General features: G+C 50.2%; 1 protein-coding gene and 1 long non-coding RNA gene across 18 annotated transcripts in view; one reads left to right on the forward strand and one right to left on the reverse strand.

Annotated features, from left to right (window-relative positions):
- LOC125712236 (pleckstrin homology-like domain family B member 1) overlaps positions 1-27661 on the reverse strand; it is a 40053-nt gene that overhangs the window by 10943 nt on the left and 1449 nt on the right. For 2 of the 17 annotated variants that reach the window (XM_048982071.1, XM_048982083.1), the window contains exons 2-21: positions 21165-25558; positions 20654-20989; positions 19295-19396; positions 18530-18653; positions 16165-16338; positions 12921-13034; positions 11896-12734; positions 7046-7258; positions 6808-6945; positions 6382-6519; positions 6155-6283; positions 5887-6042; positions 5397-5507; positions 5204-5293; positions 4825-4947; positions 4380-4484; positions 2103-2249; positions 1494-1631; positions 440-511; positions 214-316 (exon numbers count right to left, since the gene is read on the reverse strand). In XM_048982071.1, the coding sequence (XP_048838028.1) occupies positions 214-316; positions 440-511; positions 1494-1631; positions 2103-2249; positions 4380-4484; positions 4825-4947; positions 5204-5293; positions 5397-5507; positions 5887-6042; positions 6155-6283; positions 6382-6519; positions 6808-6945; positions 7046-7258; positions 11896-12734; positions 12921-13034; positions 16165-16338; positions 18530-18653; positions 19295-19396; positions 20654-20689 (3052 nt within the window). In that variant the 5' untranslated portion in view covers positions 20690-20989; positions 21165-25558. Of the gene's footprint in view, positions 1-213; positions 317-439; positions 512-1493; positions 1632-2102; positions 2250-4379; positions 4485-4824; positions 4948-5203; positions 5294-5396; positions 5508-5886; positions 6043-6154; positions 6284-6381; positions 6520-6807; positions 6946-7045; positions 7259-11895; positions 12735-12920; positions 13035-16164; positions 16339-18529; positions 18654-19294; positions 19397-19618; positions 19940-20653; positions 20990-21164; positions 25559-26022; positions 26267-27661 lie in introns of those variants that run through there. The other 15 variants (XM_048982070.1, XM_048982066.1, XM_048982072.1 and 12 more) reach the window with 14 other exon arrangements.
- Positions 2447-4215, forward strand: LOC125712331 (uncharacterized). The gene is made up of 5 exons (XR_007383265.1): positions 2447-2513; positions 2666-2741; positions 2780-2969; positions 3008-3121; positions 4189-4215. It is a non-coding gene; the product is annotated as an uncharacterized LOC125712331 (long non-coding RNA).

Consider the following 27661-nt stretch of genomic DNA (forward strand, 5'->3'; position numbering starts at 1 on the left):
TTCAGTATCTGGGACACATTTGCTTCACAGGCTTGGCATTGGGAACCCGATGACTTAGCCGCTAATGTTCCCAAGGTGCCTACTCATTTCCAAGCACCTGTGACTTGAGTACCCTTTCCAGGACTTGTCTCTATTTGCTCTGCTATGTTTCAAAATGATGTGGGGGCACACAGGCCCCCTTATGGCAGAGCTAGAAAAGGGCATCCCGGTTACCTTTCTGCTGTAAGGCCAGCTGCCTCTTGGCCTCGATACCTTGCAGGGTAACGGCCAGGTTTCGTGGAAGGCTGCCAGTGTTGCTAGAGGCCACCAGGGGGCTCTGTAGAGCCAAATTGGAAGAATCCACGAGTCAGCAGGTGTTGACCCATTTACTTTGTTCTCTACATTACAGCCAACCAATAGCATACCGTCCAGATCATGCATCAGCAAGGATCAGAGCTACCTTAGCTGTACGGTTACGTCCCAGAGTGGCTGAGTTGTATTGCACTGAAGATCCTGTCTGCCCTTGATACACCTGGGGTGGAGAATATAGAGGTTAAAACTTAAAGGTCAAAAGTCCTCCTGGAATAATTATCAGTCCACTGCATGTTGGCTGAGTTTACTTGGGGTCGACCCCCACACCAACACACCCAGCGTGGTAAGAAGTGCACGGCCTGGCCAAAGAGTCGTCATTTGAATTTCTCGTTGGACGGCCTTTAGCTTTGATTGTGGCGCACATTTGTCATGGTGTTTCCACAAGCTTATGCAACATCTCACCCTTTATTTTCATCCATATTTACATTCATTTCTCACCAAGATCCTGTATTGACAAGTGAGTTGAACCACTGCATAAAGCCTCCTTTATCACATCCCAAAGATCATCAGTGAGGTTAAGGTCACAGCTCTGTGGTGACCAAGTCATACATGAAAATGATTCCTCACGCTCCCTGAACCACTCTTTGACAATTCAAACCCAATAAATCCTGGCATTCTTGTCCTGGAATATGTCCATGCCAACAGGGAAGAGAAACATCCATTGCTGGTGGATGGAGGTGTAACCCGGCCAGTCAGTAGATTCAGGTGCTCAGCTGACTTCACTTTATTGCTACATAATGTTGCTGAGCTGTAATAATGACCCAGTCATGGGCTCTTAAGTATTTGCTGGCATAAATTCAAATGACGACTTTATTTTTTTTGGCCAAGCAATGTAACATGGTCTCGACCGAGCTCCCGTTAAATGTAACTTAAAAAATAGGGGGGGGGTAGAACCATCGTTCCATTTTCCCCAACGTGGGTCCAATGGGGTGGCAGCTCCATCCTCAAAGTAATGTCAGACAGCAAAACAACAGTTTACATGTCACTTAGAACTGAACACAGATGCAGAGGAGAAGAACCCAGGAGATAGAACAAACACCCACATTAAATCCCCATGACACACTGTACATACGCACAGATACACACAGAACATACAAGCAAGGAAAAATGGGCGAGCAGGCTAATGGTCCTGAGGTATTTACCTGCAGTGACCGGGCAGAGAAAAGAGATTTAGCTGGGAGAGGCGGGGGGCAGGGAGGAACATCCTCCCCAGTAGCCATGAGCACCTGGAACCACCACTCTAAATCCGGAGAGGGCATCACAGGTCTAACCCAGTCACACTGGGCCAGAAGAAGCCCCCGACCCAGGACAGCAAGAGAGCGGAGGAGCAAAAGGACAGAAAGAAAGAAAGAAAATAAAGAGAACGGAAATTAGAGAAAAGAAATTAAGTCAGCTGTTCATCACCAATGGCCAGCGGTATGATTGTGGCCCCCTCAGTCTCCTGAGAAACCCTCCCCAAGACCAAGAACCCAGTTCCTCTGAATCACCCTCCTCATTCACCAAATGAGACAGATCCTGCCACATGCAGATCACTTCCTGGGATTGCCTGCACATCACTGCTATTTAACTAAACCATAAACTATTTTTCAAATAAAATTAACACATAAATAAATCATGCTTCCACAAAGCAGCACATTTGCACCAAAATAAGCCCATGGCCATTTTAACCCGGCATCCTCAAAACCAACATTTACCTTTATTTACATTAAAGCACAGTTACAAGCACACACACAGAGAGGACAGCTGAGCACCTCAAATGACAGGGAGGGAGAGAAGCCAGGTGAAGCTGTGCGACAGGAAGCAGAGTGCTGGAATGATGGGGCGAGTGGGCTGGCGGGGGCATCCGCCTTCGGCATCCCAAAGATCTGCCTCAGCTGTCCGACAGTGATGTACTCCTTCTCTCAAACCAAGCAGAAAGAGAAGCACAGAAAAAAACAGCATGAACAATGTGAAAAAGAAAGGCAGAGACAGAAGGAAGAAAATTACAGAGGAAAAGAATATTAAAGGTTCAATGAAAAGCAGTCATCTATACTATCAACCTGGCAAGTAGAATTATAGCAGATGAAGAGGAAAGGGGTGTGCTGAGGTACTTCAGAGGCAGGAAGAGGAAAGGAGCGTGCTGAGGTACCTTAGAGGGAGGAGGAGGAAAGGAGTATGCTGAAGTACCTCAGCAGGAGGAGGAAAAAAGGAACGTGATGAGGTACCTTAGAGGCAGGAGGAGGAAAGGAGCGTGCTGAAGTACCTCAGCAGGAGAAGGAGGAAAGGAACATGCTGAGGTACCTTAGAGGCAGGAGGAGGAAATGAGCATGATGAGGTACCTCAGAGGGAGGAGGAGGAAAGGAGCATGATGAGGTAGCTCAGCAGGAGGAGGAGGAAAGGAGCGTGCTGAGGTACCTTAGAGACAGGAGGAGGAAAGGAGCGTGATGAGGTACCTTAGAGGCAGGAAGAGGAAAGGAGCGTGCTGAGGTACCTTAGAGGCAGGAGGAGGAAAGGAGCGTGCTGAGATACCTCAGAGGGAGGAGGAGGAAAGGAGTATGCTGAAGTACCTCAGAGGGAGGAGGAGGAAAGGAGCATGATGAGGTAGCTCAGCAGGAGGAGGAGGAAAGGAGCGTGCTGAGGTACCTTAGAGACAGGAGGAGGAAAGGAGCGTGCTGAGGTACCTTAGAGGCAGGAAGAGGAAAGGAGCGTGCTGAGGTACCTTAGAGGCAGGAGGAGGAAAGGAGCGTGCTGAGATACCTCAGAGGGAGGAGGAGGAAAGGAGTATGCTGAAGTACCTCAGAGGGAGGAGGAGGAAAGGAGCATGATGAGGTAGCTCAGCAGGAGGAGGAGGAAAGGAGCGTGCTGAGGTACCTTAGAGACAGGAGGAGGAAAGGAGCGTGCTGAGGTACCTTAGAGACAGGAGGAGGAAAGGAGCGTGCTGAGGTACCTTAGAGGCAGGAAGAGGAAAGGAGCGTGATGAGGTACCTTAGAGGCAGGAGGAGGAAAGGGGCGTGCTGAGGTACCTTAGAGGCAGGAAGAGGAAAGGAGCGTGCTGAGGTACCTTAGAGGGAGGAGGAGGAAAGGAGTATGCTGAAGTACCTCAGCAGGAGGAAGAGGAAAGGAACATGCTGAGATACCTTAGAGGCAGGAGGAGGAAATGAGCGTGATGAGGTACCTCAGAGGGAAGAGGAGGAAAGGAGCATGATGAGGTACCTCAGAGGGAGGAGGAGGAAAGGAGCATGATGAGGTACCTCAGAGGGAGGAGGAGGAAGAAAGGAATGTGATGAGGTATCTTAGAGGCAGGAGGAGGAAAGGGGAGTGCTGAGGTACCTTAGAGGCAGGAAGAGGAAAGGAGCGTGCTGAGATACCTCAGAGGGAGGAGGAGGAAAGGAGTATGCTGAAGTACCTCAGCAGGAGGAGGAGGAAAGGAGCATGATGAGGTACCTTAGAGGCAGGAGGAGGAAAGGGGTGTGCTGAGGTACCTTAGAGGCAGGAAGAGGAAAGGAGCGTGATGAGGTACCTTAGAGGCAGGAGGAGGAAAGGAACGTGATGAGGTACCTCAGAGGAAGGAGGAGGAAAGGAGTATGCTGAAGTACCTCAGCAGGAGGAGGAGGAAAGGAGCGTGCTGAGGTACCTCAGAGGGAGGAGGAGGAAAGGAGTATGCTGAAGTACCTCAGCAGGAGGAGGAGGAAAGGAACGTGCTGAAATACCTCATAGGGAGGAGGAAGAAAGGGGCGTACTAAGGTACCTCAGCAGGAGGAGGAGGGAAGGAACGTCCTGAAGTACCTCAGAGGGAGGAGAAAGAAAGGGGCGTGCTGAAGTACCTCAGTGGGAGGAGGAGGAAAGGAGCGTACTAAGGTACCTCAGCAGGAGGAGGAGGAAAGGAACGTGCTGAAGTACCTCAGAGGGAGGAGGAAGAAAGGGGCGTGCTGAGATACCTCAGAGGGAGGAGGAGGAAAGGGGTATGCTGAAGTACCTCAGAGGGAGGAGGAAAGGAGTATGGTGAGGTACCTTAGAGGCAGGAAGAGGAAAGGAGCATGCTGAGGTACCTCAGAGGGAGGAAGGGGGAAGCAGGGCTGAGGTGGGCAGGCAGAGAGGGAGTCATGCCCATCACCCCCGTACGTCCTACAGACATCTGGCATCCTTGCATGATCCTAAGGCCGTCACAGCCAGATGGGACAAAGAGACTGTCAGCTCATGGTCACACAGACACACGTGCTCACACACACACACACACACACACACACACACACACACACACACACACACACACACACACACACACACACACACACGGCATATCTTTCTATCAGTCACTCACTACGACCAATCCTGTGCTCCAGCATCAGCTAAATCCCTGTTATATCCACTACAGAATCATGATTAGTTTCGACCAATAAAGGATGAATGTGTCTTTTGGTCCTGTATTGTAACCACAACAATGTGTGTGACAGAACTTTCCATTTTCCCAGGCTGGGCACTGTGACACATTACCTCTCGAGGCCTGCTCAGAGAGGAGGATGAGGAAGGGCCTATGACTGCATCAGCAGGCGGACAGAGGAAATTCTGGGAGTGGAATTCATCTGACAGGTCACTCTCGCTGATATGAAGCACTTCCTGTTCAAAGTTTTACTGATCAGGAAGAGTGTCACAAATTCACAACCACGCCCTCTGAATAAGACGGCAAGTGATACAGCAGTTTCTGGGTTCATGTTTAAGTTCACACCCTGATGTAAACTGCAATCAAGACACCTTCAATGGAATAAAAACATGCAAGACAAAGACTGAAGACTGAAGACTTATTATAGTCTGTCATTTTCACTTAGATGAACAACATACTATGTGTTACCAGAAGGGGGCAGTATCACCTCACCTCATTCTTGGTAGAGGAACATTTAGAGAAATTTGTTCCTCTGTTGAGACTCAGGCACCTTTTCTCCAGGCTAGAGAACCTCTCCTTCTCCTACAAAACATCTCAGAGTGTTAATGAACAATAATAAAGTGACCACTGTGGTCAACAGGATGTGAGGAAAAGGGGTTATAAGTCAGGCCGAGGTTGGTTGTACCTTGTCTAGTAGCTGGAGGGTGTGGTCCCGTTCCTGGCTGAGCCCCTCACACTCCTGGGCCGCCTCCAGCCCGCGGCTGCTGGCCCGGTTCTCCAGTGCCGCCACTTTCTCCTGGGCAGGATGTGACAAGACGGGAGGTTCAGTCCCAGGCAGGCCAGCGCCCCACAGACATCATGTTTAGCCATAGGGGAGGCTTTGCTGTAGTAAACTCCCTGAATCACTCCAGTAAAATATTTAGATTAATATGCTAGCTATGGTGTCAATACAACTAATTACTAGACCAAACCGATAAAGACGCACAGAAAATCGCCACATTCATGAACAGAAATCTGGACTTTGCATGGATAAAGCTGTTTCCTGTTCTTAGAGGAAGTGCTCCAAGCCTAAAGTTCACACCTGCACCAGTGGGGGTGTATGAGCCTGATCCGGCTGGGCTTCTCTAATGCTGAGCCCTAACCCCAAAGCAGCAGCCAGCCACACAGAAACCCACCTTTCTGTGGGCCAGGCTGCTCTGGTACTCGGCCTGCTCCTGCAGCAGCTTCTGACTCAGAGTTTCCCGCTCGTCCTCCAGGCTGCTCTCCTTCTCCAGCTGCTGGAATTCTAGGTCCTCAAAACGCTTCGTCTCCAAGTCCAGGAGCTCTGACTCCTGATAGGAGTGGTGGGGGGGATCAGTGGTGGGGGGGATCAGTGCTGTCTCAGGTGAAATTCGATTAGGCTGTCCCGGTCAGATTAAAGCGACAGACCAGGGCTGCCCTCACCCGCTTCAGTCGCTCCTGCAGCTGTTCTCTCAGGGACTCGGGGCACCCGTGCAGCTGACTCTGCAGCTCTGCCAAGCCCCTGCGCAGACTCTCCAGTGCCTGCCGATCTGATTCGACACTCGCCCTTCCCTGACATGACAAAACACCCACCCCACAAGGGTTCACCTGGATCGTAACGTCACACATTTCTGCACCCTGGTATCCACGCTATGTAAACGGCATGGTACCTTTTCTTTCTCGCCCTGGATGGCACCGTCCAACTCGCTCAGCCTGCACTGCAGCTGTGCGATGGCCTGGGCCTCTGCTTCTGCCCGCTCTAGCTCCCCCTGCCGCTCCCTGTGTAGCAGCGCCTGCTCCAGATCTGCCTAGGGGGTGGCAGAAGAGCAGCAGTCCTACGGTGAACCCTAGGTTTCCCTGTGAGTATGAGTCCAGACACATAGCACACACTCACCCTGATGACAGATAGAGCTTATCAGCCATCAGAATCCTAAAGTCACTTCATTATGAGGGAAAATGATAAGGGAGTGTCTCTCTTCCTTCCTCTGCCACTTCCTGTTAATTCCAGCACAGGATAATTGGGTACAGGCTTCCTACTGCCTGTCTCCCCCCATCCCCACACCAAGGCGTGTCCAGGGTAGATCATGATTCCTCACCTTCTCCTGGGACTCCTGCAGCTGCTTCTCCAGCTCCGTGACCCGGTTCTTCAGCTTGTCCACCTGGGCCAGGACTCGCAATCGTTCTTCTTCTAGGTCTCCCAGCTCTGGGGACCCAGATTCCAGTGGGTCCTCGCACTGGTGGGTGTGCAGCAGGAGAGTCAGATGGAAACATTCATACATCTCCGTAATGCATATGACACCTCACTGCACAGGATCTCTGCTGGGGGGCTCTCACCTCTTGGTGGGTGCTTTCTGTGCTGCTGCTCTCCTCCCTGAGGTTCTCCTCATCGCTCTCTGGCTGTGTTTGCTCCACACCGTCCCCCGCATCCACGCAGGGTCCCCTGCTGCAGGCAAGTGGAAAGCCGGCTTTCACCTCCTCAGCTACACCCGGATCTCCCTTGTTGTACTCGGCGCACAGGTTCAGGATAGTCTCAAGACGCTGGCGTTCCTGTGGACATGCAAATATCACTGGAGTGGCTGGCCATTTATCCAGCGACGTGCACATTCTGCAGCAGGCAACAAATGGGTCCTCAATTCACACGGGACAGACTAGTGTATTAAAGGAAAAATATAGCAAAGAATGTGCCAGAACTCAAACATTTCAGCTCTAATTATATCATAACACAGCAGGGACTGTGCCAGAACCTGAACATTTCAGCTGTAAATTTACCATAACACAGCAGGGACTGTGCCAGAACCTGAACATTTCAGCTGTAAATTTACCATAATATAGCAGGGACTGTGCCAGAACCTGAACATTTCAGCTCAAATTATACCAATTTCTTATAACACTGGCTTCCAATAAGTGAACATCATTGTCTCACATCCACAGCCTCTCAATGTCTGAAATAGTCTTGATATTTATCCCGCAGTCTCCCTCTCACTCTCTGGGATCTAAAGAATCATGCCTCACTCAAGTGCTACCTCCGGGACCAGGGAAAGACGGAGGCGCAAGATCAGCCAGGACTCGACAAATATCCCCAAGTCCAGCTCCCCTGTTTCACTGCAATTTTCTATCCTAAAAACTGAAATGCAGATAAAAACGTTTTAGGCTTACATCCCACGAACACCAAAATGCCATGTTCTTCAGTAACTTAAAGTTACCTTCACCAGAAATGTGTGAGTCCAAGCTAAACAAATATCTGTAATTTTAAGCTACATAAGTTGGTTTGCTAAAGAAAACATCACACATATTAGGAGAGGTTAGGTCTACGACATGCATCGTGCTATCAGCGCACACAGATGAACTGACCTAATCCAGCCCATGAAGAGACACAGTGATCTATGTATACATCTGCGGCTAAGCAGCCCTACCCTGCTCTCCAGTGAAGCGGCAAGTGCCCAGCCAGCCCACAGCAAACCCCCTTCCTGCAGGCTCACAGCCCACGGACTCACGAGAACGACCTTCCTGCAAGGGGCCTCCGGGTATCTGTGTAAACAGGGGTTGTGCAGATAGTGCACTAATTGCCGGGGGGGTGGGGGGGGGTAAACTCAGTGGGATGTGCAGCATCTCAGACACCCTTAGGACACCCCCCACCTTCATCCTCTGGCCCGGGGGGGTCAGTACTGCTCAGCTTACTCCACACTTACGATAATTTGAACACATTTGAAGTAAAACAAAGGGAAATAGATTCTTTCATTTAGAGCACCCCCGCAACCCCCCACTGACTTTGATTTTACAGAGTTCAGGTCCCATGCACTGTACACAGCAGAACACCTCCACACTGGTCTCTGACTGAGGGAGCCTGGCAAACTCAAGCTGAGTAAAGCTACCAGCACACCCTTCGATAAGCGCACTCCACTCAATCCCACACAAAGTGCAAACAAGCTTTCACAAACATACTCATCTCACTCACTATGCTTTTTCACAGTGTCTGACAACGAAACATAAATAACAGGGCTGCTTAAAATCAGAACGTTCCGGAGTTACCTGCCTCACAGTCGCTATACTGCTCAGGAAAGCAGGCTTCTCCTTCAGCAAAGTCAGTATGCAGACAGTGACGCTGTCCCTGACTTCATCTGCCCGATCCAGTGCTGCCCCAGTGTCTCTGAGCACCAAACGCCTATCCATCACAACCACAGCAGCGTCTGCGTGGTCTGCATGGTTACCTTCCCCTCGGCAGCCCTCGGCTCTCCCAGCAAGCAAAGCCCACCACACTGCACAGCACAACCTCTGAGCTTCAAATGAGGTGCTCTTTCATAACAGGATATGTGCGGGTGCATTCGGGGTAATGATGTCAGGATGTGTGGGGGGGGGGGGGGGGGTTAATTCCCACCCGGAATGTGAGATTTGGATGTGACATTATACAAGAGCGTAGCATTACAAGAGACACAGCAAGAGAGTGAAGGCTGGACTGACGACTGTAAAATGGGCAGTGATTTCCCTGAAAACAGAGAGTAGCAGGTGCCGTTTTTCACAAAATAAAAAGAGATCAGTGTAACAGAATTACAAGATGCACATCCTTCTTCTGATTAGGATTAATCCTTAAAAATTATTAATTAGTAAGATCAATAACCAAAATATCAATTAATAAAAAGCTTAAGGGACAGTTCACCCTTGTTGAAAATGCTCTGAAACACTTTTTTATCTGTGGGAATGAAGGTTCCACACAAAATCCCAAAATACAAAACAGTTTAGGAGGTTGTGATGCCCGCCACCTCACACAATGGTTCAATGTTGTGCAGATAGGACTGGAATTCAAGTTTTGACAAATGAGACAAAGGTATTAATAGTCAAAATGCAACACGCTTTGAACATTTTTAGGATTTTAAGAAGGCTACATGTACTGATGGGAAAGACATTAGATGAAACTAAATTTAAGCCCCAATGCAACTTTAAAATTCTCAACACTGCCAATAACTATTAATTAAAAAAACAATTATGAGAGAGCACCCCCTAGTGGCAGCAGTACTGGCAATGAATACTAGAGGCAGTGAACCTCTGCCATGACTTTTCTTCTCCTGCTAGAATGGAAAGGAAAGAGAAACTTCAGTGTTGCTTGGGAGACATGCTAAGTCATGCCGATACCTTGTTGCTGTGCTTAAATATAAATGATCATCTGCTGAAACTCAACCTGATGTTTATCGATTGACGGGGATTAGTTACCAGGCATTTTCTGGCAAGAAATGGTCAGCGTGTGCGGCCAAGGCAGCGTAGTCAGTGCTTTGCCTGACTCAGCAGAACTGCAAAACTCATGGTCCAAAAATAGGCCCAAGAACATGATTCAGTGTTTTCACCTCATTGGACCACAGAGCAAACAAAGAAATGAGATCTTAGCCCCAGAGTTAGACAAACAGGTACAGCTGAAACGCCCCCCTTTCCTGCTTTCTGAAAATTACTCATGTTAGTTACAATGCCAGCCAATTTGCACATTTAAACCGACAGATTTCACATAATAAACCACTGTGTACTTAACTGATAATTAATAATTGATCCCTGTGGGAAAATTTTCTTTATGACTCCCCCAGCTTGATCTCTGTAGGTGAGAGCAAGATGGCTGCGCCCTGGGAGCTGGGGGTTAAGGGTCTTGCTCAAGGATCCACGGATATGCAGAGACTGGGCTCGAGCCAGCGACCTTCAGAGGCTTAGCCCACTGAGTCACACGCTGCCCCCAATAATTAATAAACCCATAACAGTACAGCTTATAACAGCTTAGCTCTGCTATGCAGCCGTGGGACAATGATGTCATCGCGGGAATCTTTGCAAGGCTGCGCCAGAGATCGCAGGTCCGTCCTGAATGTCTGAGGTGAGGGTGTCTCTACTTGCATGTTTTTAACACTTTACATCAAAACAAGAGGAAAAATGCCTGGGGGAACAGACAGATTCTGCCGTCTGCGATTATGAGGGGGGTTCTTAAGCGTGCAGAAGAAACGGGGGCGGGGGGAGAGGTACAGTATCAGACTGCAGCACATTGACAGTGCTGTGACCGTGTGGAAATGCAACAGCTGACTCAGGTCAAAGAGAATCTACCTGTAGCTTCAGTAAATCCAACGGGACCATCCAGGTCTGACAGGGTCAGCAAAGCCAACGGGACCATCCAGGTCTGACAGGGTCAGCAAAGCCAACGGGACCGTCCAGGTCTGACAGGGTCAGCAAAGCCAACGGGACCGTCCAGGTCTGACAGGGTCAGCAAAGCCAACGGGACCGTCCAGGTCTGACAGGGTCAGCAAAGCCAACGGGACCGTCCAGGTCTGACAGGGTCAGCAAAGCCAACGGGACCGTCCAGGTCTGACAGGGTCAGCAAAGCCAACGGGACCGTCCAGGTCTGACAGGGTCAGCAAAGCCAACGGGACCGTCCAGGTCTGACAGGGTCAGCAAAGCCAACGGGACCGTCCAGGTCTGACAGGGTCAGCAAAGCCAACGGGACCGTCCAGGTCTGACAGGGTCAGCAAAACCAACGGGACCGTCCAGGTCTGACAGGGTCAGCAAAGCCAACGGGACCGTCCAGGTCTGACAGGGTCAGCAAAACCAACGGGACAGTCCAGGTCTGACAGGGTCAGCAAAGCCAACGGGACAGTCCAGGTCTGACAGAGTCAGCAAAGTCAACGGGACAGTCCAGGTCTGACAGAGTCAGCAAAGCCAACGGGACAGTCCAGGTCTGACAGAGTCAGCAAAGTCAACGGGACAGTCCAGGTCTGACAGAGTCAGCAAAGCCAACGGGACGGGACAGTCCAGGTCTGACAGGGTCAGCAAAGCCAAAGGGACCGTCCAGGTCTGACAGGGTCAGCAAAGCCAACGGGACAGTCCAGGTCTGACAGAGTCAGCAAAGCCAACGGGACAGTCCAGGTCTGACAGAGTCAGCAAAGCCAACGGGACGGGACAGTCCAGGTCTGACAGGGTCAGCAAAGCCAACGGGACCGTCCAGGTCTGACAGGTCTGAGTGGAGTGAAACAATAATAAAAATGTTACATTGCCGGTTTAATTTTGAGGTTGCCTCCTGCCCCCCCAATCACACCCCACACCACTCCCTGCCCAGCCCTCCCATTCCCTGGCCCCCCATGTCCCCCCACTCCACACTCCCATACTGCCCGCCTCTCCATGCTTCCCCACTCCATGTCCCTCCAGTCCGCACCCCCCGCACTCACCAGCCTCTCCGCCTCTTGCTCCTGCAGCCGCTCATCGTGTTGCCGCTGGTGGTATGCCAGCAGGTCGCTCTCGCTGTCGATGACCTCAGCGATTCTGCCTTTACTTTCCCACCCACCCAGTAGGGGGAGCCTTGGCTGCTGGTGCCCATTGGGGGCGGCGAGAGGGGAGGGGCTGCAGAAACAGCCCGGTGGCGTTGGGGACGGGCTGCGCTCTCGGCACCCAGCCAGTCTGCGATGCTGCCCGGGGCTTTGCGGCAGCCACCTATTAAGGGGTGGGCTGGGGGGGGACAGCTCCCAAACTCCTCCACCACTGGGCTGTCCCTGGGCAGTAGGCACGGTGGACTCCAGTGCAGGATGGGGGACCCGGGGGGAGCGGGGCGATCGTGAGGGGCTGGGGGGGGGCAGTGCTCCTGTGCCAGTCAGTTTAGGTGGGTCTCTGGGACCACCACCTCCCAAGAAGGAAGGGAAATACAACTGATTGTGGGGGGGTGTGCTCGGGGGGCCCTGGGAGGTATAATGGTGGCTGGAAGAGCGAGTCGACACCAGGGGCAAGCGGGGGGGGCTATAGTTGGAGCCGTCCACTGACGACGGGGAGGAGAAAGGTTGGGGCGAAGGGGCGGAGCTGTTATTATTGCTGTAGCTCACTGGCGGGCTCCTGGGGGGGGACCTTAAATACCGAACCGCATTGCTCAGAGAGAGCTCGGTGGGGCCTACAGGGGACGACAGGGTGTCCATGATTTCCTGCAGGTCCCTCTCCAAAGAGTCCTTGCCATGGGGAGCTCTCTCACAGGAGGCTGCTGGCAGAAACAGACTGTTCCCAGTGACGATATTCTCTGCACCTGCCAGGAGGGGGCGCAATTAGGCTGGAAATTCAACATGCAGATACTAACATTTGTGTGTGTGCAGGGTCAGCAGGTACGAAACACCCAACCATACAGGTCCTGTTTGCTCAAACACCCCCCCTGCAGGGGTCCCTCCTGTCCTAATAGGTCTCCCTCGGCTTCTCTGCAGGGGCTTCGCCTCACCTGCTTGTGCTCGGACCCCTCGGTCCCGATCCAAAATCATGCTCTTCATCCTGTCAGCCTCTTCAGGGTGGTTGAAGCGAAAGAAGGCTGATTGACCAAGGCACAGCATACAGCCTGTGGGGGGTTGGGGGGGGGGGGGGGTAGGGGGGTTAGTGCCAGCCATGTCAAATCTTCCCTCCGCTTTCAAACATCAAATCAATCCCTCTGCTAAATCAATCTGTCGCTAAGCAGCAGATCGAGTGTTTACTTAAGATACACCTGACTGGACATAACCGAGGGTATAACAGCATGTCCCTGGGTTAGCCTGCTTCCTAAAGCAGCTATTCATCAGCTAAGTAAAAGCCCCACTTTTTACACTGATTTCCCATTTCAGCTACATCATACATTTGGTGCCACAAAAGTGACTGTCATTGTCTAACACTCGAACCCGAAGGTTCCCACTTCAGGTGCCATAAGGAGACTGATCTGCTGGAAAAAATGAGGGACACTGTCTTTCAGACCATATTATTACGCTGTCATGGTGCATTTCATTGGAAGAAGGACACAGAGGTGAAAACAGTGCAGGGTTTGAGATGAAGGCTGGCGGGGGCTGCAGCCAGACCTGGGCGTCTGCCTAGCCTGCTACGACTGGACAGCGCCTGCCCACTCCAACGTGACCAGTGGCTGCTACCATGCCAGCAGCAGACAAGCATCTCATTTACTGGTGTCCAAGGTGAGTTACAGAGCAGCCAAGTAGAGAAGGAACACCATGTCAGATGCGGAATGGAGGTTAGGCCTTGCTGGGCCACTGGTCACCTTGATGGTAAACGTACAACCTGCTGGCTGGGGGTAACCCGGCAACAGGGATCCTGCTCAACCAAACTGCAGGTCCATCCCTCCCAAAGCACAGCTAAATTCAGTGCTGAATAAGCTGGTTTGACTGAACATGTTCAGTCCATGGGCATCACAGGACGGCTGCAGTGAACAAAAGCCCATGAAGCAGGCCAGATACCAAGGATAATAATAAACTGAGAGGCAGATTCAGTAGGTGAGACAGAGACAACACCCACCCTCCGAAACAACAAACAATCACAAGCACACAACTCCACTGGCAATGCAGTCCGACTAACCTGGCCTTCTCCTAATATGCAATGCTACCCCAAGGATTAGAACACCCATTGTCTCAGAGTTGTAATATACACTCACTTAGCATCAGTTGGATCACATATGGATTGAATTGGTATAACCTTCAGATTCAAGGAGTTTCTGTCAGGATACAATCTTTATACTCCAACCAATGATTGGAAGGTTTATGAGATTAAAAGAACCATTTTAGCCAGACGCCCAACCTAAGTAGATCAATTCAAAACTGAATAATCCTTCTTAAAAGAGAAAGAGACACCATACAGAACAACATGCATGAAATGGAAGCAGGAAGCAGGGACACATAACAGGACACCGATCACATTGGCCGGGAATAGAAGCGTAATCTTATACAGGAGCTCTGTGACCCTGCAGAAGCGAAATAAGATCATAGCTCCGGTTTAACTTGGATTTTCAGGAAGGCCGTCCACCACATAAATATATCCAGGTTATGAGGCTGAGAAAAAACTCAACCTGAGTCAGAAAATGAGCAGCTCCCAAAAACACAGCGCCAATTCCCAGATCTCTGCTGTCACCATAATCTAAAGGATCTGGGAAGCTGTTAGGATTAAATGGAGGCTACATCCTACACCCATATTAGTCAGGAGCACCATACAAGGGGTGCAGACCCAACAAGCAGAGTAAGAAAGCAGACCAGATTTCTAAGAGAGCTCCTCGAGGATACAAAGTTAGCAAAGATAATACTTAACGAAATGTATTTTTGCCACACATCAGCAAACCTTAAAACTTGGTTAAAACTGAGTGTAGAGTGATATTGTACAGGTCCTCATGACAGCGGAGCATCAAAAGCTCCATCACACAGGCAGGGTAAAACAGGCATTGGGCATCAAAGCGTGTGGAACACTTACGTTTGGATGGGGGGATTATGGGCTGAGGCGTCGCCTATGTTCAAAGACTCGCTGCCAGCACATCCGCCATCACGCGAGATCAGGTCGGACAATACAGACAGATCGTGTTGGGCCCGGTGATGCATCTGCTTACGGGTGACCCAGATAAATGGATCGCCGATGACGGGAGCTCGAAAACATCTCGGGGGGGGGTCGGCTAAAGCACAAAGAACCCTCATAAACCCCCAATGGGAATCATCTTACCGTACCCATAAACACCACCACAGAGACATCCCGCACTCACGGGCGTCTCCTGTGGCCCGCTATGGATACGCAGGGCGATGCCCTCACCCCCACAAACCACACCACTGCAGCAATTCTGCGAACAGCCGTCAGCCCCAACTGACCGGACACAGTGGGGGGTGTGCGGGTTGGGTTTCACCAGACGCATGGAGATCAGCCCTGACAGCTAAGCACTGCCCCTCCAGGGCCCCCAAGCATGCTGAGAGCTGGCTCGGCAGCCAGCAGTGACCAGTGCTCGGGGAAGAACCCAAAAAACCAAAACGATAATACTAATGGGAACTGCAGATGGAGAGACTCTGAACGAGCGAGGACACTGCCACAGACACGCGGCCTTAATCGAAAGATGGAGACTCTGAACGAGCGAGGACACTGCTACAGACACCCGGCCTTAATCAAATGATGGAGACTCTGAACGAGCGAGGACACCGTCACAGACACCCGGCCTTATTCGAAAGATGGAGAGACTCTGAACGAGCGAGGACACCATCACAGACACTCGGCCTTAATCAAATGATGGAGACTCTGAACGAGCGAGTACACCGTCACAGACACCCGGCCTTAATCGAAAGATGGAGAGACTCTGAACGAGCGAGGACACCGTCACAGACACCCGGCCTTAATCGAAAGATGGAGAGACTCTGAACGAGCGAGGACACCGTCACAGACACTCGGCCTTAATCGAAAGATGCAGAGACTCTGAACGAGCGAGGACACCGTCACAGACACTCGGCCTTAATCAAATGATGGAGACTCTGAACGAGCGAGGACACCGCCACAGACAGTCGGCCTTAATCGAAAGATGGAGAGACTCTGAACGAGCGAGGACACCGTCACAGACACTCGGCCTTAATCGAAAGATGGAGAGACTCTGAACGAGCGAGGACACCGCTACAGACACCAGGCCATTGCTAACAGATGGGAGAACAGGATCAAGCGCGCAGCCCGTGAGATGCAACACCTGCTCCAGGTACCTTGCGAGAGGCGCACAGGAGTGTAGGCGACCAGCCCGTCAATTGCACACTGGGTACCGCAGGGATGCAGTGTGATGTTCCCTGCCCGGTTCTCAATGAAGCAATGCTGCGCCTCCACGCCAGGACCCTGGATGCTGATGTCCATGCCGGGTCCACTGCCCAGCGAGGTATGGCCTGTGGGGACATCACAAACAGCAGGTGTTGTGGAGGTTAATGACATGGGTCAGACCTGCTAAACCGACGGTGTCAGATTCAAATGGCTAAAGGAAACATATGCTTATATAACTGAACTTTGTGTTTCTCCCCAGAAAGTCCACACTTTTTCTCCCTCCCAGCTCCTAGTTGTTACTTAGCATAACTTCAAGCCTTGTTAGGTGTTAAACATACTGAGTTTATTTCTATATATATTATATATACATACACACAGTCAGTGACAAAACAGTTAAGCACCCAGACAGAGTGGTGGAAATGAATCTGCACGAGGTGAAACGTCGTGTGACTATCGCAATGATTACATCATCAGATCAAACGGACAACAGAGTAGGCACACTGCTGGTCCCATGTCAGTAGGGTGCGGCAACCCACTGGGTCCGGTGCGGAAGGGAGTCGTACAGCCGCTGTATCCTCTCCTGCAGCAAGCCGGCCTACAGCTGTTGCAACTGGCCCTCAAGATCCTGCAGATTGGCACTGGGTCTAAGACGTCCGAGCTGATACCACATGTCAATTGGGGAAAGATCGGGGGACCTGGCCGGCCACAAGTGGACCTCAATACAATGCAGGCAGTCCATAGACACACAGGGGTAAGATATGTGGATGCAGGATGTCACTGATGTAGCACTGTGCCATCAGGATCCCCTGAATCACTACCAGAGATGACCTGAAGTCATACCCTATGGCTCCCCACACCATGATGTCATACTCTTTGGCTCCCCACACCATGATGTCATACCCTTTGGCTCCCCACACCATGATGTCATACCCTATGGCTCCCCACACCATGATGTCATACCCTATGGCTCCCCACACCATGATGTCATACCCTATGGCTCCCCACACCATGATGTCATACCCTATGGCTCCCCACACCATGATGTCATACCCTTTGGCTCCCCACACCATGATGTCATACCCTTTGGCTCCCCACACCATGATGTCATACCCTTTGGCTCCCCACATCATGATGTCATACCCTATGGCTCCCCACACCAAGATGCCAGGAGTAACACCAGTGTGTCTCTCCACAACATTGGCAGGAATGGTCCTCTCCCATTGGCGCTGCCATACATGCATACAACGGTCATCTGTGGTAATGCAAAACCGAGATTCATCGATGAACATGGTAAAACGTCACATCATCACTCCATGCCTCCCAGTTACGGCACCACTCCAAACGCAGCAGTCTCTGTCGCAGCAGTCTCTGGTGTTAATGGAAGCCTATGCCTGGGATGGTGAACCCATTGTCCGGCTAATGTCGTCGTTGAGACACGTTGCAGGATGACACAGGGTGTGGTAAAGTCAAATTCCTGTGTCTGGATGGCAGGCACAGATGTCATAGGGATCTGTAATGCTCGGCGCACAATACGACGACCCTCCCTTGGTGTGCTCCGTTTTGGCCGACCGGAAATTTCACGACATGTGTGGGTGACCTCACCTGCCCATTGGTTCCAACATTGGGCGTCTGTGACATCTGCATGCCCCACATGCTAGGCAGTTTACGAGTTTGCGTCTAGAAGGCATCCTCTGTGTCTGGTGACTAGACGAGCCAGCTCCATCAAAACTGAATCATGTACATACCCATCGCTGGTTTGCACACGTCCCAGATTACATCCAAATCGGACCATTACTTCTGGGTGCTTAACTTTTTTTGTCAATGAGTATATTATATATATATATATATATATATATGCACTATGAATGGATTCAACTTTTTTTCTAACATTAAAACACTTATATTTACACATCAACTGCCTAGATAAATGTAGAATTAACACAAAGGGGAGTATACAGGTCATTCTCATGAATGTCAGTTTTGTCTAATTCTGAAAAGTGACCACAGACTCAAATTATGCAAAATCTGCTTGACTCATTTCTGTAATAAATTTAGTTTTCCCCATCAAACCCAGGGTAACGGTTCAGGCGATGAGGGTGGGTGGGTAGGTGGGTAGGTAGGTAATAGCATGTAGTTACATTACAGTACTGGTACACAGAATGTGGTTGCTTGGGAGACCATTAAACAGATTACAGTTGCACAGTTTGCCAGCTCACAGGTGAGTTTATTTCAGTTTAGGAGTCCTTCTAAAGGTCACAGGAACCGGAGACTCCTGGGAAGAGCTGCTCCGGGTGATTAACGGCGCCGGACACGCACCTTCAGGCAGAGGTATTAGAGTGACCGCAGTGCTGAGGCGGCCACTTCCAAGACTGACCAGGTGGGGGAGCTCCGACTGGACCTTCAGTCCTTTCTCCATCTCGATCAGGTCCAGAGGGGTGCTCTGTGGTCACCGATAAAACATGACAGCATTTTATTCACACTGACAGGAAATTTGTTATGAAAGGTGAATCTGTACTGATGGGGACGTTTTTCTTCCTAGGTGAGATCTTCCATGACTGCTGCTCATTCCTGGGCCATGGAGCTCCTATCTGAGAGGATCTGAGGGTTTGCTCGGGACGGAAGTTCGACCCTACATTGCTAGACGCGGGTAAACTTCGGATGTCAGTGAAGAAGGTGATCAGCAGCCAAAACAGCATTTATGTCAGAAATATTGTGGATAAACAAGGTAAAAAGATGTCAGTTTAAAGTCCAACGCATCTTTTCCGTGTCCTAAATGTGCTGAATGGCAATGCTAAGAGAATCTTAAGCAAAAACAGTGGCACAAAGTAAAAAAAAAAGGAAGTGAATTACCAGAAAAAAATATAAAAATATAAATGATTATAAAAATATATATTGTGTATAGAAATATAGCCAGGAAAATATACTGGAAGACCCTTGGTTGGCAAAATTTACCCCAGGCAGGCGACTTGATAAATGATGAATAAATGATTCAATCATTCACGGACAGGCCCGAGCACCCACCTGGAGGCACCGACAGGCCCGAGCACCCACCTGGAGGCACCGACAGGCCCGAGCACCCACCTGGAAGCACTGGTGTGCCTGCCTCCCATATTCGGGTCGGCTCCGCATCAGACCCTCCATGCCTGCCAAAGTGTCAGTCACACCCTCACCCACATGGAGCTCCTGCAGAGAAACACGAGGCTGTTTCATACTCCTGAATGGTTTCACTGCACCTTTCCATAACACCACATGAGACAGCTGCACTCTCAAGAGATGCTGGCAATTATTCAGCAGAACGCAGGTGTGGTGACTGCTGTGTTGTCAACCATATAATAAAAACCTCATTAACTCATTCATTACTCATAATAGAACAAACCTAATTGCCTTAATAGACCCATAGCTTACCAAGTTTCCTTTTGCTAAATCCATCCTTTCCACTAAAAGAACAGAAGAATTATCAACAACTCCCATATGTTTCTCCAGTCAGTCTGAGAGATGGGGGCATTATGCCATCCTGAGCTAGCTTTTCACCACAGTCCACCATGTGAACCAGTAACAGGCAGTAAACAGCGTTTCAGGCAAACAAAAACACTCCGAACATCTGCTTGCTGAAATGATGACACTCCACAACGGGAACAAAGAGCCACAACAGGTCATAATAGTTTCCATAACGATCATTAGCCAAGCTGCGTGCCAGAAGCACCCCCCCCCCCAATCACTCATTCAAGCAAGTCACTCAGATGAGACTACGATCCAGTACGCAGAGCCCACCTCCCCCACCAGCACCCCCATACCCCCAGGGCTGTCCAAGGCTGCCAAGGACTCAGAGAACCCGCCTGTCCTCCCCCGGTTCAGAATGCCCCTCAGGAAATTCCATTACCGTAATGTAGAAGCTTCAGCAATAACTGACGCCCCCAAAAGCTCAGAGAACAAAACAACACATTTGTCTATAAAGGAAATCGAAAGTCAATTGGAAATTAAGCAGCAGGCGATTTATGAGAAAGTTCTGGTAAGATTAAGCAGATGACACACAGTGTGCAGACGGTATGTAATGTGCTCTGGCGAAAGAGAAGAATTCATGCCAGAGCAAGTCCCAGAGAAAGAGCACAGAACATGAACAGGAAGATCTGAGCGTCTACCTTGAACGCAAACACACTGTCCTTACGTTATAGCACTGTAACGGAGTATTTCTGAACCGCTGTAGGATCCCACGCTCTCTTAGTATTTGATATCAGAGTCTATAGTTACTGTTGCCAAAAATCCTTTCTGTTTACATCCCATGGGAGCAGAGTGGAACATTTCACTACCGTTATTTACACCATATTATTAAAACAAAGACACATCCAGGGCGAAAGAAAAATCAAGACTAAACAAAGAGCTCTTCTATATAATATTTAGCAAACGAAACCACCACTGAAACGAGATACCAAGAATCATTACCTCTGGCCAATTTTGTAAAGGTGACAAGGTCTCCATTTTGAAGGTTTTACCATGAAGCTGTGCCCTTGTTCTTACTCTACAGCATGCTGTTGACTTTACACAGGATCATAACAGCCCTCTGTCTGTCTCTGTCTGCGTCTGTCTGTTTGCGTCTCTTGTTCTCTCTGGATGCCTGCTTCAACTCATGGGCCAAACTTGTCCACGCTTGCTAAGGCGGCTTAGCCCGACATTCCAACCCTCCAGTCAGCACGCAGATAAGCAGCCTGCGGCTATGAAGAAAAGGAGGAGGAAGCGAAACAAGAGGGGAGAGAGGAGAGAGAAAGAGACAGAGGTGGCCTATAGGGCAGGGAGACAGACAGAAATAGGGTAAAATTAGAAACAGATTAAAATCTGAGCATTTGACCTCTTCAGATGTAAGGCCCCACAGAGAGCCTGTCACTTGACATTCTGCAGTGGCTGTGATCAGTCTCTAAATCCCAGAACTGGCCTAGAACTTTGCATGCTGACATACCTGTGTTCCAACCGATGGACAGAAGATGAAAAGGCTGGGGCTGTTTGCAGGCCCGGAAGCTGCAGACGTGGAGAGTTACCTGCCTAGACGGAGACCCTACGAGGGCCTGAGTGAGGACCTGAGTGAGGACCTGAAAGCATGGCCCTCAGTGACAGCATGGCAGCATCCATCCATAATACTTCCTGCGGCTGCTCTCGCTGCTCCCCTCATTGGATAGGAGGAGGTCACTAAAACCTACGGCAATAGGAAACCAGATTCCTTCCACACCCATCAACCAAATGAAGCAGGAGCTGAAGCCTGGCCCCAGAAAGCATGCCGAATCAAGAGTCCTCACCACAGGAGGGACAGTCGGGTCATAAACTGCAGCTGCTGGACATTCAGCTCAGGAGAAAGAGCCACATTGTAGAGGAAAGGCACAGACACAGGCGGAGTGCAGGAAGGCGCAGTTCTGCCCTCTACTGGCAGGCACAGGCCCTCCGTACAGCGTCACCACAGAGCGTATAGGGTTCAGCTCCAACTGTGTGGCATTACTACAGAGCGTGTAGGGTTTAGCCCCAGCCGTGCTCCGTCACCACAGAGCGCGTAGCGTTTAGCCCCAGCCGTGCGCCGTCACCACAGAGCGCGTAGCATTTAGCCCCAGCCGTGCGCCGTCACCACAGAGCGCGTAGCGTTTAGCCCCAGCCGTGCGCCGTCACCACAGAGCGCGTAGCGTTTAGCCCCAGCCGTGCGCCGTCACCACAGAGCGCGTAGCGTTTAGCCCCAGCCGTGCTCCGTCACCACAGAGCGCGTAGCGTTTAGCCCCAGCCGTGCTCCGTCACCACAGAGCGCGTAGCGTTTAGCCCCAGCCGTGCTCCGTCACCACAGAGCGCGTAGCGTTTAGCCCCAGCCGTGCTCCGTCACCACAGAGCGCGTAGCGTTTAGCCCCAGCCGTGCGCCGTCACCACAGAGCGCGTAGCGTTTAGCCCCAGCCGTGCGCCGTCACCACAGAGCGCGTAGCGTTTAGCCCCAGCCGTGCGCCGTCACCACAGAGCGCGTAGCGTTTAGCCCCAGCCGTGCACCGTCACCACAGAGCGCGTAGCGTTTAGCCCCAGCCGTGCTCCGTCACCACAGAGCGCGTAGCGTTTAGCCCCAGCCGTGCACCGTCACCACAGAGCGCGTAGCGTTTAGCCCCAGCCGTGCACCGTCACCACAGAGCGTGTAGCATTCCGATGCCGAAGTGGGCCAAGCTCACACCTCACTCGCCAGCAGCAACCTCCCCTTACTGCCTCCTGCCTATATCCAGCTTCAAACAAAAGCTTCACATACCTCAAAAACCACATTAAAGAAAAAAAAACAATTTGGTCACACCTATGGGAACCAAGCCAAGTGGGTCACACCTGCTTTGCATTCTAACCCCTCTGCCCATTCCCAAGGTGTAAGAGCTTATTCCTCTGGGCTGGTCTTTGGTGACACAAATGCCACAAAGGGTCGTAATGGCGGGTGGAGTGGCAGGGTGCAGTCATCAAGTTCAAAGCCACCTTCCCAGCAGTGGGAAGAGGGTGAGGATGGGCCAAAGCAACATCAAAAGTTCCACTTACATCGGGGGTGGCCAATCTCATCCGCAAAGGGCCGGTGTGCAGGTTTTTGGGGTAACCTTTAGATCAACTGTTCACACCCAGGTGTGACGACTCTTCAGCCAATTAGTCATCTAATTAGTAAGCTAATTAGGGAGTCGCAATGAAAACCTGCATACACACCGGCACTTTGCCACCCCTGACTTACACCTACATTTCAGGAGAGAGGCTGAACCGCCGCCCAGGCAGCCATTCGCCACCATTGATTATTGCCCTGAGTGTCATCTTGGGCTGGCAGCCCAAGCACAAAGGTGCTGCCACCCAGGAGGTCATTCGGAAGGGGGTGGAAGGCAGAACAGCCACCCAGACAGCCAAGTTTGTGAAGGGGGAGTGAGGAAGAACAACCACCCAGACAGCCATTCGGCAAAGGGGTTCAGAACAGCAAAACACAGGTTTCACATTTGTTAGCTGGTGTAAGCAAGCTATTTATACCAGGCTTAGGACAAACAGCTACATCCAGGAATAGGTGATATAACAGGGGTTTGGGATACATTGTAGGGTTACTGTCACAGCTTGGTGCTGAAACAGCTTTAACGCTGTTTGTGAGACCTGCATCATTTGGCTGCTGCGCTACTGTAACAGTAATACTTCACAAACGGTGCATGTGGAGCAGCAGCATAACCACATTCCGAAAGCCACAGATATCAGCGGGCATCGCTGACACTCCAACCGTTATGATGATGGTGCAATTTTCCTCCCGAATATGTGAGGTGACTGTAGCGTCCCCCATGAAGCGCTGAACAATCTGGAGGACATCCAGAGGCCTGCAGCTATTGAGCTACTGGGCAGAATGGCAGCGGAAACCTGGGGAGCTGAAGACAGCCGCGCTCATATCGGGCAAGGCAGCGCCAGACACCAGGCAGCTCAACTATCTTTACGTGGACTTCCTGTGAGGCTGCTTCCGGTGGGCTGAGGCCCGGCTCAGACAGGCTTCCAGAGATAGGAGCAGACCACAGCTGTCCATATGGGACTAGAAGCACTTCCACAGTCTCCACTCGTCATCCAGGAAATGAGTGCGAGTGATCCCAGCTGACCAACAATCACACAGTGGAAACTGCGAGCAGTGGACAGCGAGGAGAAGCCTGCCAAGCACAATGAGCTGTCATCGGCGGGGTACTCAGAGTCCTCATTTATCTTACTGCTATTTCATGGTGGTGCGTTGCATTTTTACTACGCTTGGATGTGTCCTCATATAATAAAGTAAAACATCTATTTAGAGGTGCACCGATCCCATATTCAGGATCTTTATCGGCACTGATCCAAACCTATTAGACAGATCGGATATCAGCCATTTGTAACCGATCTATGTCCAATATTTACTTTTTTTAGTTTTCGGTAGCCTGTCAAAAGATAACTCCTATTTTTTGTTAAATCGTTTTATACAAACAATTTCATGACGGCTCTTTCCCATTTTCTATGTTTTTGCGGCATTCAAGCTGAACGCTAACGCTGCCACTCACGATTTGCCACTCAGTGAGTGTGAGTGCAGTGACTTTCGCCTGCTGTGATGTCAAAACCCACGAAATAAACTGCACGCAATCGTGCAAGACAATAAAAGTAATATGAAAAAAGCAATAGATGATCTAGGAGTCACTAGGTTGAGCTGTTTTGCACACACGCTACAGCTTGTGATACACGAGGGGCTGCGATCACAGAGAAGTGTAAGTCACGCTGTTGTCAGTGGGAGAATGACAGAGAAGTGTAAGTCACGCTGTAGCCAGTGGGAGAATGACAGAGAAGTGTAAGTCACGCTGTAGCCAGTGGGAGAATGACAGAGAAGTGTAAGTCACGCTGTTGTCAGTGGGAGAATGACAGAGAAGTGTAAGTCACGCTGTAGCCAGTGGGAGAATGACAGAGAAGTGTAAGTCACGCTGTTGTCAGTGGGAGAATGACAGAGAAGTGTAAGTCACGCTGTAGCCAGTGGGAGAATGACAGAGAAGTGTAAGTCATGCTGTTGTCAGTGGGAGAAACACGGTGGGCATTTTAAGTATTAACCTCTCGTTTATCCTCACTTGGAAGATATTCAAATTACAGAACTACAAATACCTCAAAATGCTTAAAACAACATGTACAAACAAGGTGGAACAGTACGTTATGTATGTTTCTAGTGGCCTAATTACAGAATTTTTTGGCGTACATGTTTTAATTTGTATTTACTAGAGCTTTGGTATGGATCCGGATTGTATCAGCATTGGAAAAATAGAATCGGTGCACCTCCACATCTATTCCTTTAAAAGGGGGACCACGTAAAAGATATTTAATGTGGTGAAATGCAGACAAATTAAGCTGCACCAACACAGGAGGAGTCCTCTTTCCACACCCCAGTGAAGCTCCATAATCAGGTGGCCTAAAGATAATGTTTCATAGGCACTTTTATAGCAGGTCATTTCAAAGTGCAGAATGTGAGCCCACTGAAGACTACAGCCCGCAGCTGCCCAGGCAAAGGAAACATCACTCTCTCCATTTACAGGAATAATCCATAAGATTTACGTGGACTATTATTAATAAATGCAGTAACAATCCTCAAAGAAAAGCAAAAAAACACAACAAACAGCTCCTCTCATCCTGAGAGCCTCCGCCTTGGATCTCATCCTGAGAGCCTCCGCCTTGGATCTCATCCTGAGAGCCTCCGCCTTGGATCTCATCCTGAGAGCCTCCGCCTTGGATCTCATCCTGAGAGCCTCCGCCTTGGATCTCATCCTGAGAGATTGCTCTTTCTTTGGCCTCAAAATGTCCTAATGTTGGCAATACGGAGAACTGTCCAGGTGCCAGTGTGTATGTCTGTGGGGGGGGAATACATGGGGGCCATTGTGAACATGATCTTCCACCAAGGGTCTGCTCTGATGTTCCATTGACTTTTGGCCGTTTGCATCCCAAAGACACGGAATTCCACAGGAATTCCAGCCCAGCCAACACAAAGGCGGCCTTTCAGCATGGGTAATCCCTGCAGAGGAGTGGGGAAAGGGGCTGCCCCCCTCCCCCAGGGAGGGCAGGACTGTGGGCTTGGATTCAAGACTCTCTGAGACAGTTATGCAAAGCTCCCCCCCAAATATTGTGAGACCCAGCAGAGCAGGTTAGGAATTATAGATTTAACCCAAAACTCGCATCAAAATAGCATCATTACAAGGTGGTTTATAGTGAACAGAAAAGGATACTTATGTTTGCCCAGATCTAGACCAACAGCAGGTATGATTCAGGCTTAATGATCCCAAGCTGAGCGACATACTTAAAATGACATTCAATACCTTCTTGCGTTTCCACTATTGTATTTTTTATGCAGGATGTCCCAGGACAGCCGTACCACATTCAGAGCAGAGATCTCAGAGGGAAACTTCCAGCCACCCATTATTCTCCCGGCCGCTTCTCCACGACGGAACTGGGCCGCAGGAAAGCGATTATACAGAAAACTCTTATTTATTGAAAGAGTGAAACTGCAAAGCTAAGAACAGAGCCTTTCCCATCCGACAACCGTTCAGCAGCTGACCACGACTGGAACGAGAAGAGCAAACAGGAAGAAGCGTCCAGTAACCTGAGAGTCCCAGTGTCCCATTTAACTCGTTTTATTTACTCTTTTTGCTTCATAAGCATTTGCTGCATCATACATTTTAAGCGAGAGCTCTGATGCCATCTACTGCTGGCTCAGCTCCCTGACCCCGGGGTCCTCGAAATACACACAGCATTCAGTCAGGTAAAAATATGATAAAACCAGCCACTGCTGCCATCATGGTGGAGCCCTGTGAGATTCAGCCAGCCTGCCAAGTGGGAAACTATCCACCGCCAGCTGGGTGGGGGGACAGTTTATGATAAACTTCATGGCAGGAGGTGGAAAAGAAATGACATCACAGAAAAATGCCACTAGCTACTGAAACACATGGACAACACCTGGCTATAGCCGACTCTTCTCGTTTTCAGTACACAACGTCAAGCAGGCTGAGCCAGTGTCTCCCACTCCCTCACCCCAAGCATCTACCCAGGCTATTACTGGGAGGCGAGACCTTCCCAGCACAAAGACATGCAATAAACACTCACTCACAAGTCCAGCTGGCTTTGTCATTCCAGCCAAAAAGAACTCGAAATGTGGTGACATACGAACCGCAGCATGTCACACACACACTCACATGCTGTGTACAGGCAATCTTACACAGAAAACACGTCTGGCAGGTCATCAAACACACTGACACTGCAGCGTTTTACATCACAGAGGCCGAGTGAACGTGAACTCAGAGACACCGTAGATGCCAAAGCAGTTGCTGCCAGCCCAAGATGACACTCGGGGCAATAATCAAAGCATCACACCCACCGCGTGACACAGTAAATCCTTAATCACTCCAGTACTCTACGTTTATTAAGAGGCAAGAGTGTGGAAAACAGAGGTCTCATTAGCGCAGTTGGCAGTATGAATGTGTTTGCTCATCTCCGCTGAGAGGTTAGAAGTTCATCTGGTCACAGATAAGATCTTCATTTCCTGTCAGCTCCTTAAAAGCAGCTTTGTTGGGGGCTTACATGGGCCCCCGCTGGACCAATGACAAGCTCCCTCTCAAGCCATAACATCACAGCTCACAGAAGGGCACTTTCTCCACTTATACAGAACTATCTTTCCTTGCTAGGAGTCAGCATAAATACCTTTCACAGAGGTACCATGACAAGACCTCTCCAAGATCCTGATCCCAGCAATTCAATCACCTCCCAGTGACTGTGGAGATGTGTGTACAAGGTGGAGAACAATGACGCATAGGATGACGGGGCAGCATTTATGTTATGTCTGAGACTCATAAGCCGCAGCCTGTTCGAATTACCTGGAGGGAAAAAGAACTCAGTACTGCAAAACGATACGTGTAAAATAGATATCTGCCTGCTTTACTTACGGTATCGCTTTGCCACCCT

The sequence above is a fragment of the Brienomyrus brachyistius genome, chromosome 17, assembly GCF_023856365.1.
Source record: "Brienomyrus brachyistius isolate T26 chromosome 17, BBRACH_0.4, whole genome shotgun sequence".
Lineage (NCBI taxonomy): Eukaryota > Metazoa > Chordata > Actinopteri > Osteoglossiformes > Mormyridae > Brienomyrus > Brienomyrus brachyistius.